The 15,225-nt window shown below is 41.5% G+C and overlaps 1 protein-coding gene across 1 annotated transcript in view; it reads left to right on the top strand.

Annotated features, from left to right (window-relative positions):
- Positions 1-1,832: 1,832 nt before the first annotated feature.
- The window catches only part of CDC14A (cell division cycle 14A), a 47,926-nt gene continuing 34,533 nt past the window's right edge, over positions 1,833-15,225 (top strand). Inside the window, exons 1-3 of the mRNA XM_030953406.1 lie at positions 1,833-2,202; positions 2,638-2,728; positions 11,617-11,692. Coding sequence (XP_030809266.1) covers positions 2,097-2,202; positions 2,638-2,728; positions 11,617-11,692 — 273 coding nt within the window. The 5' untranslated portion in view covers positions 1,833-2,096. The remainder of the gene's footprint in view (positions 2,203-2,637; positions 2,729-11,616; positions 11,693-15,225) is intronic.

Below are 15,225 nucleotides of genomic sequence, written 5' to 3'. Positions count from 1 at the left end.
CAAATGAGAACTTTGCTGCAATGAAAAATGAAATTTTAACTTTGCAGAAGACATATAAGCAGTATACAAGAATGTGACAGCTGGGCTTCAGTATCTAGTAATATTTGCCTCCTAGAGTCACCAGTTTAGCTGGATGGGTTTACATATCTTGGGCTTTACCACAAACTGTTTCTATAGATTCTACGTACTGGATAGTAGGCTGCAGACAGTTCCATCTTTCTATCTGTTGCCCAAGGGTGTTGCTAAAGCTATTTTGAGTATGTTAATTCAAACTCCCTTTAAGCAGAGTGCAGCACTGACTTAGAAATGTGTTACATTGAGCTGTAGTGAAAGTCTGAGTAAAAAAGAGCATGAAAAAATTGCAGTTCTGGACAATAATCCTTAATACCTTATCTCTTACACAGATATAGTACTCCTCAGAGAATTGCTTGTAAATAAAAAAAACCACTAGTGAAATACTTGATTTTGTTAAGGGTTACACACAAGTGAAAGTTGTAAAGAACAATGTAAAGAAAAATAAACACTGGTTTCCATGAAAAGGATCAGCCCTCCAACAACCTTTATTTAATTTGCTGCTACATAAGACTGCAGTCTCATTCTTGTGAACATCTTGTATGGAACAGTACCTACAACTGAAAATGAGCTTTTCTCAGGTTTCAGAATCAGGCACAAATACGGTCATATTTAGCACATTCGTTTTGGAGCTATTCAAAAAAAGTTGAAAAAAAGCAGCGTAAGAACACCGGCACAAAGCAGTAGAATCAACACAAAAATTAAGCAAATACAAAACAACTGCAGTGTCTTCGGTAGTCCTTCACCTTATTTGTAAAGCTTTAGAGATTATCCAGTGCTTATGACACCAGATTAAAAACTGAGGAGTCAGAAGCGTTTCACACTCATGTTTAGCCTCATTAGCAGACACACCAGGATTAATTGTATGCACTGGTGGTTACAGTAAGTTATTTATAGTGTTAGGGAAAGCCGGTGATACAAATGTGAACCTCAGGGCTGCATATGGCTTTGTATTACAGCATCTTTTAAAGGTGTTTCAAGAGTGGATTTTTTTGCTTGTTCGGGGGAAGAGTGACTTTTTTAACCCACTTTTTTATCTCCTCAAGGAACCTCTCCTTTGCAACCTTTGCTTTAGTTGTAAAACTGAGACGGATAGTCTGCCCTGTTTGGCACTTACCAATTCCTTCTAAAGGGGAGAGGCTGAAGAGCGCGCCCAGAGCTCGGACCAGCCCGTCAGGAGGGCTCCGCGCCTCAGGCGGGCGCAGCTTCCCCCGCTGCTCGCAAGCGCCTCCCGGCCCTGCCCGGGGGCGAAGCGGCGGCCGCGGGGGGGCCTGGGGCGGGGCGCTCCCCGGGGCGCCGCCAGCTCATTGGCTGCAGGCGCAGCAGGGCAGCCTCTGATTGGTCAACCGACCTGTCTGTCACGACAAAGGGTGTCCCAGGTAGCGCAATGGGAGCTCCGCTGGTTCCTCCGCGCCTGAGGCGGCCCCGCCGCTCCACCTGCCCCCCTCCGGAGTCCGCCCGCGCTGCTGAGGCAGCGCTCCGGCTCAGCCCCGCTCCGAGCTGTACGCGATACCCGCCCGGTGCCCGCGGGGCGCTCTGCCACGGGCCGCCCCCGGGCGGGGAAAAGCAGCCCCAGCGCAGCGGGGCGCGGCGGCACCGCCCGGGCAGGCGGGGCGGAGGGCGGGGCGGTGCTGGGCTCCGGGCCGCTGCCTGCCGGAGCAGGGGCGCTGCCGGGCCGGGGAGCGGGGGGGGGGCGCGGGGGGCCGGTCACTCACAGCGTCAGCCCGGGGCCGGGCGACACAAAGGCTCCGTAACGCGGTTGCCAGAGCGCCGCCGGTCGCCTGGTAACCGCCCGCTGCCGCTTTATCCGGGGGCGTCTCCTGGCTGGGGGCGGGGTGGAGCTGGAGTCTCTGCGGGCGCTTGCCCGTCGTGTCCCGGGGCTCTTCTCGGCTCCGCTCCCGCTCCTATGCGGGCTGCGGCCGCTGCGCTCGCAGCACCCTGGACCCTGGCGGGCGGCCCCTCTGGCCGGTGGGTCGCGTCCCTACGAGCGCGCCCCGGGCCCGCCGGCGCTGCTCCGGAGCGCCATGAGCTCGGAGCCGCCCCGCGCCTCGCTATTCCGGGCCCTCTTTAAGATGGAGCCGGCGGCGGCCGCCTCCGAGGTGCTGTTGGGAGCCTCGGAGTTCGTGAAAGGTGAGAGCGGGGCGGGAGCCGCCCCATCCCCTACCCGCGGGGTCCCGGAGCCTCCCCCTGCGAGGAAACTCGCTGGCTTCTCTACCGCCCTCCCCCGGCTTTGCAGCCTGCCCCGCTCGGCCCCTTTGCCCGGCGGGTTTCGCGAGCTGCCCGCCCCGGCTGCCGCGGGCGCCCCGGCGCCGCTTTCCCCGCGCTCCGGGCGAGGCGCGGGGCCGGCACCTGTTGCCGCGCGCTGCTCGCCGCGCCGGAGCCGCCGCCGAGGGGCTCCCGGCAGGGCAGGGCCCCCGGGCGGAGCGCTCCGGGCGCTCCCGCCGCCGCTCACGCAGCAGAAAAAGGAGCGGCGAAGCCTCTTCCGCCCCGCGGTGACAGGCGTGCCCCGAGGCGGCGGCCGGCTGCCTTCGCTGACCGACGCTGTGCCTCTAATCTGTCTTTCAGATCGGCTGTACTTCGCTACTTTACGAACTAAACCGAAAAGTACCGTAAATACCCACTACTTCTGTACCGATGAGGAGCTGGTGTATGAAAAGTAAGTGTTGTGGTTTGCATATTCGAAGTGATCACCTGAGAGTCTCCCCAACACACTTTGATATAGTCTATAGAATATTTTTGCCCCGTTGGTTTACTTGCATAGAATATGAGCATGAAGTTAGTCCAAATGTATTTATTTATTAGCTGAAACTAGTTTAACAAGGTGATGCTTAAAAAAGACCCATAAAAACAACTGCAAGGGCAGTTAAATGGCTTAAGTCGTGGCTGAGCTCAGAGGAGGATATCTGAGCCTTGTAAGATTTGTTTAAAACATGGAGGTCTATTTGGACTAATCACACTTTATTGAATGGCGTCTTAAGTAGAAGACTTATTTGGCACGAATAGATAAACAGAAGTTTGTTTTATATTTCCTGTAGTTTCCCGTGTAGAGAGTATGAAGTTTACAGAATCATAAGAATGCAATGTTTAGATGTGTTCTTGAAGAGCGTCTGCAACTTTTTATAACTCTGGTTTTATTAGAGGATTTTGAGATGGCACTTCTTGATGGCTTTTGTATCTTTTAGAACAGCAGAAAAAATATTTTCTGTGTAGTAAAAGGTTCATGTCTGGAAGACACTGACTTCATATAGAAGGTAAAAAATAAAACTGATTATAGTTTTGAATACTACTTAAGGACATAAAAAACACCAGACAAATAAAGTAATCACTCTGTGCTGTCGCTAAAAAGTTGATGCTTTGGACTGCATTTCAAGACCAACTGTTTCCTGTGTGATGATATATCCCTACCTGCTTGACACAGAGTTGGCTGCAGCAGAAGTGAAACAAAAAGTGTGTTCCTATTTTAAGCATAACTTGCTTTCCAAATGATTTGAAGCAATTGTGAGCATCAACCATTCTTCCCCTGTTTCTCCAGTGACCAGCACTGCTTCTGTGAGATGTAAACCAATATTCCTTGGGTTTTAGCTTATTTTCTTTGTATAGCTGTAGTTTCAGGGTATCTTTTCTAGACATTTTCTTATCTTTAAGCTGTGTGTTTCTACTGGAGTTCCCAATGGTTAATTCTGAAAACCAATTTTTGTAATGGGCTGCTTGGGTTGGGAGTAAGTTCTTTAATGATCATTAAGGAATTTTGATTGGAAGGGACCTTTGGAGTATCCCAAGGGAGGGTTGACCTAATATTGAAAGCAGAACTCAATTTAGGGAAGGTCCTGAGCTATTTGTGTGGTATGAACGTGTTACATTTGCTTTAAGAAAGGAAACTTGTATCTCTTCCAGCCTTCAGTATCATGTTTTATTTCTTAATGTGCTTTTAGGAAGTGTGAAGGACTCTTAGGTGGCATTTGATCTTGTGGGTAAGAAGGGGGATTAGTTCTGTACTGTTAGTTACAGATGGCTGTACTAACCAAGGCCTGTAACTGAGGCATTTGTGTAAGGACAGTGTCGTATTAAAAAAAAAATGTACTGAGAAATTTGAGAGGGTGTGGGGGAGAAAGTAATTTTCTTTAATATGTAAAGGAAATTTTGTAGGTATATTCCTTAACTCAGTGTTAACTACCTATGAAGGTGTAATCTGATACCACATATAATTACTGGGTAATGGAAGGAAACAAAGTTTCCTTTATCTACTGGGGCACAACTAAAGACTTTGGACTTGTAACTCCTGATGTTTGTTCTGAATTGATGGTTCCTAATCTGTTTGGCCCATTTTAAAGTTGTTGTCCTGTGTCTGATACCATAAAGATATTCTCCCTTTTGTGCTCATAAAATGCTGAAATGTGATATGAAAATAAGTGACAGTTACCAGGTGGTACCAAGGAATTGTGTAATGACCTTTTACATATCATTGCTAAACTTTTCCCTGGTATTTGTATTGCAGCACCCATACCTATCAGTGTCTGCAATATTTGGTAATGCCTGATCTTAATTTTTTTCCCTCTCATATCTAAGGAGATTTGTATGGTCTCAGGGAAGTAAAAGCAAGTGTTGGTAGAGTTACCATGTTATGTATATTTTTAATATCTTTCTGAATTTGGAGGGTTAGAGGTAAGTTGAGGAACAGAATGCAAGGCTCAGTTCTTGGGGAGGTGCTAATTTTACTGCAGCTTCCCTTATGTTATCAACAAGCTTGACATCAGTCCCTTGTATTTCCCAGGCTGCACACAAAGGAGGGGGCCTGACAGGGCTTGTCTGCAAGTAGTAGTGCAGTGTAACTTCAGTACAACAGATCAGATGATCTCCTCACTTCCTCAGAAAGGCAGTCTTCTTTCTGAGAAAGTGATTAGAACTATTTGTTGCATGATAGCAAAGTAAATATTTGGGAGTGAGTTTCGTAATGCTGTAGCTCAGAACAGTGGTTTGCAGAATCTTCATGGAAATGACCTCCTTGGATGGTTCTTGTGGTCAGAATTCCGCAGCCACTTATCCTTTTCAATCAAATGACTTGTTCAGAGAGTTCTCAGCAGGGGGATAGGAGATGTCTGCTCAGGCATGAAATCCTCAGCACCTGTGAGGTGTGTAAGTAATTACATTAATACAATTGTTTATTGATTTAACTTTGCTTAGATGCATCATGGTAATGACAAGATAAAGATACTTCATTGTACTTGGAAGCAAACTGCTTTTCTTTCAGCTCTTTTTCTGTTTAAATTGCTTTTCTTTGGGCTTTTATTCTGTTTGCTTGTTACAGAATTTTATTTGGCTGGCTTTACAGAGGTGTCAGTTTGCTTCACTGAAGCAGTATCTGATCTGAAAACCTCATGAATATGTAGGGTTGGAGTTGCCTGATTACAGAGAGCCTGTTACTGGATCACATAGTCCTTAAAAACTCACTATCTTGCTTCCCTTTTTTTTTCCTTACTCTTGAAGAGACATAAGGCAGTAATTTTTATGTTAGTACTATACCCCATTTATTAAACAAAAGAGCTGTAGTGCTGGATCTGATGGTTTGGGAAGTTTGGGATTGACTTGCTCCTGTACTTTGTCACATGATTTGTCACTAAATTATACACAAAGTGGGGTTATGTAATCTTGAGCACTTTAGACTTCAGTTCTCACTTGAAGTTTTCAACTGTTCTAATGACTTCATAATACTGTCTAACTTAAACATTCACACTAGAAAGATAATAAAGATGTTCTTAAAACCATTTAAGTCTATCTTAAATGCTAGCAGACTAGGAACTTGCTACTAGAACTGTCACTATTTTAGTTAAATGTGCTGCAATTTAACCTTGAACCTATTATGCCAGAGAAATTATATACAAATGCCTCAATTAAGAAGAAACCTGAATGGAATTATACAATTCTGAAATCTCTTCTTTGATAGTTCTGTTTCTGTAAGATTTTCTGAGTCCTTCTGAAACTTTCTGAGCTTTTTCCTGATAAAGTCTGCACTACTTCTTATATGGGAACCCAGTCTTTCAGGATAGTACAGGTAACTATTGCTTCAGAAAAATGGAGTTAATGAGAAACAATCCATCTTGATGAAAATTGTCATTTGGCAAATAGACAAACCTTGCCTTGGCAAGACCTCAGTTAATGAGTTAGGCACTGGTAAGAAGCTTTTTATTCTCTAAGAATAGCATCTTTCACGTTTCACCTTCCAGTAAACAGATCTGGGTTGAGAATACTACACTTGACTGGTTAACTTGGCTTTCACATAGTTTTATCAAAGCAACTTTTAATGTCCTTTTTATTTCTGAATAGTTTTCTCAAACAAAGAATTTAAATACTGTGAAACAGGAATCTCATACTGATGATTTATAATGGCCTTCATAAATGATAATAGTTTTATTCAGTTATTTGTTCTGACTTTGGATCTCTTGTATAAACAGCTTTTGCAGCTCTAATCTCTGACATGGTATAAGCAGCAATAGAAGTAGTAAATATGATAGTTTCTGTAAATCATGCTTTACACTGAAACATTCTTTGGTGGTGTGGGATGGTACTTGCCCATTTCACAGTAGTCCTCGTGAGAGCTGCTTCAGTTCCGTAGCAATAGGGCAAGACTCTCAAGTGCTTAGCTACAACAATATTAAACGAGTGCTGTTTCTTCTACTGCATGTGTATATGCAAAGAAACAGTTTGTCTTTCCTGTGACAAGAGTAAGGGTTAGCCTGTCTGCTTCGGCTTTGGTTAAATGCTGCTTTTCTGTGCCTCTCCAGTAACAGTACTTGCATAGGAAACCTGAACTTCATCTTTCTGTGGCTTAAATCATTGGAAAGGAGAAAGAAAAACTTAGCCTTGTTACAATAATCAGAGTTGTCACTTCACACAGAAAGCCATTCACATCAGTAATTTTGAAAACTCAACCTTGACTATTGGATGACCAAGAAAACTTAGCAAGATTAAGTCCAAAATTAAAACAAGGAAATTTCCCAGCTTAATTTTTTACATTACTTTACCATATCTGTCTCTGCTTTTTCATAAGTACAAGATGAAAGCATTTGCCAGTAGTACTCAGGAGGTTTTTCTTTTGTTTGCAGTAAAAGGGTACCAGAATAAAACAGCAGCTTTGTAAGCTCCAGTTTTATGTTGGATGGGAATGTAGCTTGTCTAGGAAATCCCTTATGTACATCTTGGCCTCTGCCAAGATGTCTTTTTTTCCAAAGGGACTAGGCTTCTGATATGACCTGAAGGTTCTACAGGGCAACTTTTTGTGTGAGAACCTCTTCATTGTTAATTTGTTTTTGATATCAAGGAACACTGGATTAAAAATTGTGTATCTGGAATTATTATTTTAATTATCTATTACTTAGATCTGTGAATTGTTGGATTTTGAAGAATCAGGATCTTGAGGAGGATTTGAAACTTCCAAGATGAAAAGGACTTAATACCTGGGGGGTTTTGCATTATCCAGGGCCTCTGCACAATTCCTGCCTTCAGCTATTTCCAGGGTTATTTTTGCTGTATCACCCTTGGTCTGTTCAGAAGCACACAATCCCTAAGCAGCATTAAGCATTAGGAATTTTGTCTTGGCCCATTTAAGGAAGCTCTTAACAATCCACGTGTTACTGGAACCAGTGGATGAGAGGACAAAAACAGTGCTCACCTTTTTTCATGTGCTTGAGAAGTGGGGAGGAGAAACACACTTCAGGAAACTGGAGTTAGAGAAAAAAGCCTGAATAGGTAAGATTTCCCAAGCAGCATTAGGTTGTAATGAATGTGCAGGCTGATCCTCTCTCATGCAGGGAGTTTGTGAAAAGTGTTCAGTTTATGATTTGAAGGAAGTAGCTGAATGGTCAGGTGGCCACTTCTGCAGCACCTGGGCCTTGTGCTGTTAAATGGCCAGGCTCACAACAGATGCAGTAGGGCCCTTGGAGGGTCATAGAATGTTCCTGCAGGAGAGAGGGAGGGAGGGGAGAGCAAGAGAAGAATGAATCACAATAAGAGAAATAATCTCTTAATTTTAATAGAAGCTGGACATTCGTAAAATGCTGAAAAATTAGCCAAGTTTTGCAGTTAGGGAGCTGTATTTTTGTTATTTCACCAGGTTCTTGGGTTTTTGTCTTTTGACTTAAGTTATTGCAAGCAAGGGGGCTCCCAGGCTTGCAATATAATCATTGCATGTCTTAAGAAGGCAAACTTCATGCTTTAACGAGTATACTTTTACGTTGTGCTCCACTTCTGGGATATGTACTCCAGAAAATGATTGCAGTTATTAAATGGTGCCTCTGTTTGCAAGTTGCTAAACCAATGACTGAATAAGGTGCCAAACGAGAACCATCATGCCATGATGGAAAGTGAGTGGCAGTATAAAAGTACTGCTCTGTAGGGAAAAAATATCAGGCATCTGGAGTAAAGTATAAGTAATACAATTTATTTTTGAAGGATTATATCCTGGCCTGATAGATTGATGGGGATTAATATGGACCTTGACAAATTAGGGAGATGGACAATCACCAACTATATGAAATTCAGCAAGGGCAGGTGCCAGATTCTGCCCCTGGAATGGGACAACCCTGGATGTAGGGGCAGACTGGGGAATGAGAGGCCAGAGAGCAACACCAGAGCAAGGGACCTCAGCATACTCAGAGTCTATGGAGGTTATCAATTCAGTTAAAAATCTGCTAGGCTATAATATTCCTTCAGGGAATGGCACCATTTTCTCCAGCACAAGGATCAGAGATATTCAAATGCTTAGCAAAAAGTGGTGTTTGCTTTCAGAAGTGCTGGTTTAGGCTTGAACTGACTCCTGGCACCTTCACGTGGCATCCCATGGAACTGCAGTTGGAAACGACTTCCTGCTGAAGGGATGTGGGCTGCATTTCCTTCACCATTAAATTCCCTGGAAGAATTTACAGTAGCTGTTTGTGTGACAGAGTAGAGCAATGGGCTGGCCTTTCTTGGGGGATGGCCATTCCTATGATACAGTACAGCAAATGCCTCAGATATAATACTGCAACGAATTACAGGTAGGAAGAAATGGTTCTAGGAGTTTACTCTAAGGAGAAAACAGATACCAGGAACTTGTACTACTGCTTCCAGGTGTCATCATGATATTATTTTTAAAGTAGAGTATTTAAATGTTCAGCTAGGATATTCTGGGGTTTTGCTACTTGGTTGGAGAAGCATTAGGATAGCAAGTCCCCATGGGATGAGGGGGGAGAATAACTTAAGATATCATCTAGGTACTTGATGAAAACAAAATATAATTAAATGTAATTAATACCATACCTGTCTTCTGCTTCTCTGGTTTCCACCTCTGTTGTAAGTAACTGTCTCTCTTAACTAACTTAAGCTTCAGAGGCATTCCAATTTCTTACTGTTTTTCAATGCTTTGTTAAAACATCTAGATGTAAAAGAGATGGAAGTAAAATAATATTGGATGAATTGTTATCAGTGACTATTTGCCTTTTCTTATGCTGATCTTCAGTTTTTGCCAAATGAAATTCTTTATTCAGCTGGTGACTTGGTGTGTCATTTCATCCCTATTCTCTATACCCTGCCCATTTCCCATGTTCCACTTACATTTACTTACAATTCTGGTCTTGGGATGAAAATCCTTTGGGTGAAGCAGGATCAAGTGTCACTAATTCAAGTATAAAAATGGCCTTTTGTAGAAAAAGTAAGGAGGGTGCATAGGATTAAATCCTTCTGCTTAAACATGTCAGAAACTGTATTTAGGCCTAGGGATGTAAATTGAAGAAAGATTCTGTAGATCAGAGTTCATTGACTTCAGTACAGAGCCTTGTATTATCTTCCAAAGAACTCTTTTGATTTGAAGATTTGTAAAGCACTTGTTTCACTTAGCCCCATCAAAGAAAGGATAATTAACTTACTCCAATTTAGAGGTATAAAATGGAGGAAGGTTATGTTACGTGCATTATTTTAACTATCTGCCTCACATTTCATCCACAATGTTTTATCAGCAAAGGCAAGAGCTGGTTTATTCTGCCTCTGTGGTAGTAGGGAAATAACTTGGGAATTGACAGTGGTTTTGTGCATGGGTGGTAATGGTGATGCAGCAGGGACTGGAAGTGCCTTTCCTTTGTGTTTGTATTTTGAGAAATATTTTGTTTCTGCAGCATAGAAAAAGAGGGGTAGTACCAGTGTCTTAAACATGCTTCTACCCCCTACTCCACTGTGTTAAGAGAAGCACAGGATTCTTAATGGTGATCAGTGATGGAGAAATAGTCAAAGATTGTGGCAGCTTTAACTTCGGGGCTGAGAGAAGCTGAATGGCTTCATTTTGTAGAAAGACAATTACTTCCTGGACAGACTCAAATGTATTTTATCCCTACACCCACCAAAATAGTAATTTGTCTTGTGGATAAATTTCTAAATTGATTTTCATGTACTTTTTCTACACTGCTGTTCAATTATAATCATGTGGAAAAGTAGAAGTGGATATATTACTTCATATTGATGTGCTTCTAGCAAATGAATTGTGATAAATCTTATCATAAAGCATGGCTGTACTTCTTTAGATGAGCTGTGTATTCAGTTATAGTTTTCAGATACTTTGCTCTCAATTTTTTTAAGTATTCTGTATTATAGTAACTATCCCATTCCATATTTTTCCACAATACCTTAAAAAGAATTTTTCAAAAATAATTTTATTATCATAATTTTTACTCTTCCATCTTATATTTAAGTGAAAGAATGCTCTAAATTTGATGGAGTAAGATAGGATTTGATTCATGTGTTAGTGCAGCTGTATGGGAGGAGACATTAGGAAGCCTTCTATATGACTTCCCTGGTAGGTACATTCACTCCAATGTTGTTAGAACTCCCGTTTTAGCTTCTTGTTTGTCTTAACTCATATTTGTCCTTAGAACATTTTTATTTCATCTCTGTGAAAAACTGTACGGAGGATTTTGTTTTAAAAAGAATTATTGACCATATTTGGCAGACTTATCTTAGAGAAGATGATGAATTCTGAAGTTAAACCCTGCTTTCCTGGGGCTGCAGTTTTCCCTTGGTTTAGTTAGCTTTTGTCCTACCTAAAAATTAAGTTCTAGTAGTTGGACAGCTTGGTCTTTTTCCCAGCTAATTAGCTTCTGTAATTACATCATAATGTTTTGTGCTGAACTGAACCTTAACCAACGCTTGTGTTGTTATTTGATATTGTGAAGTAGATGATACTGCAATAGCATTGGTGTGGCAGGAAGGCTCCTTGTCCTAGAGAGTGATCAAACTAATATGATTGTCTCTTTTTGCACTGGTCTTGGCTTTGTTGTTTGAGAGAATGTGGGGAGGAGGAGATCAGTGATGTCATAAGCACTAAAAAGATGAAGCACTCCTAATTTGTTTAAATTAATTGTTACTATTGTCCTTTTAAATTAATCAATAAAAGACTTATCTGTTGTTCCATGTGTATTGGCTACTCAGTATCCTTGATTTTCAGCTTTATTTATCAACAACATGCATGTTGAAATTTGCTTAGCTCTTTTGTATAAATAATACTGTTTTGTGGTTTTTTTCCAGTTTCTATGGAGATTTTGGACCATTAAATTTGGCAATGTTATACAGATACTGCTGTAAACTAAATAAGAAATTAAAGGTAAGCTTAGTTTAAAAACAATGTTCCTATATTTTTGTATTTTCAAATTGAAATAAAATTAACCAGTTTGAAAGTGGTTGTTAGGGGCTAACTAGCTAGATGGTTATTGCTGAGCTTTAAGGATATTTTGTTATGTGTTTTTTTCCCTCTGAAGAGTGAAAGAAAATAATATGCCCTCATTTTGGCTTAGGAGGTGAGGCAGGTGACTGAAGGCTGTGTTCATCTTTTTGCATAACCTCAACACTTTAAAGACAATAGTAACAAAAGCTCTTGGTTGTGTCAACACAAATTAGGGTTTGCAGCTAATGAAGTGTGTGCTGGCCTGAATAACTGAAAAAAACAGGTACTCAAGGAACAAAAATGGGTCCTGTTTAAAGTAAGTCTTAGTGGAAAAGGGATCAGGGCAGAGTGAGAAGCAGAAGGTCTTAGGACTATGAGAGCAGCAGATAAAACATGGGTGTGCTATCAACACAGTTTTGGTGACAAATCTAAATCACAGCATCACACTGGCCTCTGTGCCTAAATCCCAGCTCCATCCCAGCCAGACCCCTCTGAGCATATGTACAGCTGCAGACTGCTTCTGGCTTGCCAGAGGCTAATTCCTAATAGGTTAAATTAAACTCCTAGTGCCTAAGAGAGAAGGGTAACCTGATAGTGCAACCACTTGAAAGTAATACCTGGAATCAAACAGCTAAAGCTTGGAGTACTGCCAGAATGGTATAAAAACTTACATATGAATGGACTCCAGTCTGGCTGATTGGCACCATCCCTGGGGCAGAGCAGTACTGCTAATGTAAGCCTTGCTCCTCTAGCAGTTAAAATTTGTGCCACACTCTCCTAATTTAGATGCCATCTGCAGTGGGTAAGTAGGCTTGTAATACAGAGCCAGGGCTGAAGCCTGCCTCTGCATGTGTATTTGCATGCCTCAGAGTGCATCTCCTGGGGACTGTAGGCCTAGCTACAGTGGCTGCTGCTCAGCTTCCCCAGGCAAGAATTAATCACCATTTGTACACCTCATCTTCTTGTGTCTCTCCTCCTGTGTCCTCAAGAGGAGTTCTGGGGCATGAGCTAGGGGGTTCACAAGTTGGTGACCTGTGATTTACCTGCCCTACAGCAGCAAAAGTATGGTAATTCTCATGTGGCACCAGGTGATGTGTAAGCAGCCTGGGTTGAGTGTTTCAGAGATGGGAAGTGCAGATTGGAGTCAGGACAGAGAGAGAGCCCTGTTGGGAAGCTGCTGCTTACACACCCTTGCCTTAGGGGTGCCCTGTGACCAGCTGCAGGAGTTGTTTGATCATAGGAAGTGAAAGAGTCTGCAGATTGTCATGGGATGGTTGCTATTGCCATACTGCAACACTTTTGGGATCCTGAAACAATCCTAGTGCTTAAGCCCAGATGATTTGGTGTGCTTGGTTGGGTAAGCACTTAGTGTACTTTTCTTAAGAAAAAAGTCTTCCAAATATGGCACAAAAAGAAATTATTCGCAAACATGCAGGGTTTGGTATGGATACGGTGTCTCAAATTTAATACTTAGGCTTTTTAATTTTAAAACTCCTATGGATAGGAGCAGCAGAAGTGAAAGTATGAGATCTCATTAAAACTAGAAAGCCCCACAAGCTTCCCTTTCAAATCTTCCTGCTATATCTCTTTCTCTTTTGGGAGAGAAGTTTGACATGAGGCAGTATTCTGCTTTCCCCTCTCCTTTTGTGGGGGACTGCTGAGGAAGACGGATATTGGTTTGAAATGTGCTAATGGCAGATCAACGTTTAAAGTAAACTGTTGTAACTTTATGCTGACTGATTTTTTTTTAAACAGTAAATACCTCTGTCCTGGAGAGGTAAAGAATTTATTCAGATATCCATTTGCTGAGAAAATTTGATGCAAAGTCTTGTCTGTGCCTTACAGGAAAACCTTTTTGACCTTGTTGTGTTTGTAATTTTTCAACTGTTGATTGCTGTGAAGATGATTTTCACTATCCAAGTTAGCAGCAAGGAAGAACTTAGCTGTGCTGTCTTCCTTCTTGAATTCTGTTAGGGCAGAAAACACTTGACAAAGGAACTGGGCTTCATTTATGAATGAAATTTTTTTTCTTGTTTTTAAGTAAGTCTGATTTCATGAAGACTGCTTTTAAAAAACTGTTGTGTTTTATCTGTGCTTAGTCTTACACATTCTCAAGAAATTAAGGAGCAGAAGTAATCAGGGAGTGTTGCTGATATAAATGATACAAGTATTCAGGATCAAAGGCAGGAGAGGAAAGGTACTGGCAGGCTTATAAACAACTTTTTGTGTGGTAGCTCTATTGCTGCTGAATCGTGGTGGGATTTGGCTTATTTTTTTGTTTTACTAAAAATAAACTGCTGGGCATACACAGGAAACTGTAGTAATTGCAAAACATCTCATTTAGCCTAGATTTTGAGGCAGGGTTGCATGCACAACTTTAAATTGTTTTGTATTAAGTTTGCCAATCTTGTATTCATGTCTATTTACAAGTACATGTTACCTATGTGTACACCTATATATATAAAAGCAGAATTTGCATAGATCTAGGCTTATTAAACACATTGAAGTAATTTCTTGCTTGAGCAGTGCAACTGTGTTAACCTTATCCATTATATAAAATACTGTCAAATAGTAAGTTGATTTTGCACAGCTATTTGGTAATTGTCCGCCACAACACTTTCTAATCCTGTCACCAATTCTCTGCAGGTAAATCTCTCTTGAGATCTACAAGGAGCTTTTAGAAAAGAAAAAATGTAATCCTACAGTGAAAGTAAATAATCTGTAACCCTTATGAATTAATTTTGTTTCCTAAAGCAAAAACTGCTACACTTTCTGTGTAACCTCTGATTTTAATTCACAAGATTGTCTTTCAGTTTGTTCCTCTGGGAAGTATCTTGACAGACATGGTTACGTTATCCTGTTAAAATTTATCTTTTAATGATGTGTGAAACTGATAAAATTCTCACTGGTAAAGAATATTTTTAGTGCTTCATAGTGCGTGCACCTTAGTTTTGCTGTGGAAAAAAAAAGATTATTGGCAACTATGTTATCTGCAACTGTAGTTGTTCCCTACATGACCTGTATTGAAGAAGTCCTTGTTGAAACATGCCTGGTTCTTCAGAGCTGTGCAGTGCCTAGGGGAACTAAAGCCCTAATCCATTCAGGTGGAGCTCTGGAGCTGCAAAAATAGTAACCTCCCAGAACTGTTGTGAAAATTCATCGTTGAACCTGGCCAGAGGGGTAGATGTAGCTTATTAAGTCAGAAAATCAGTTTTGGTTTTTTTTTTTTTTAATACATCATAGCTTAGTTTTGTTGATGAAAGTGCACTGATTTGACAAATTGCACATTAATGTCAACAGATGCATTGCATTGACACTTCAGCAAATACCTACTGTAAAATTTACTTTTCTGTGACTAGTGTGCAAATAAAAACAGTTATTTGTTTTATAGGCTTCTGAAAGCTTAAATTGTGCTGCTTGCTATTCTATAAGGCATTGACGTCAGTTTTCAATTTTGTGTTAAAGCTTTAGTC

Source organism: Camarhynchus parvulus, chromosome 8, assembly GCF_901933205.1.
Source record: "Camarhynchus parvulus chromosome 8, STF_HiC, whole genome shotgun sequence".
NCBI classification, from domain to species: domain Eukaryota; kingdom Metazoa; phylum Chordata; class Aves; order Passeriformes; family Thraupidae; genus Camarhynchus; species Camarhynchus parvulus.
The sequence above is the reverse complement of the archived record's forward strand: the minus strand, read 5'-3'. Positions and strand labels throughout refer to the sequence as shown.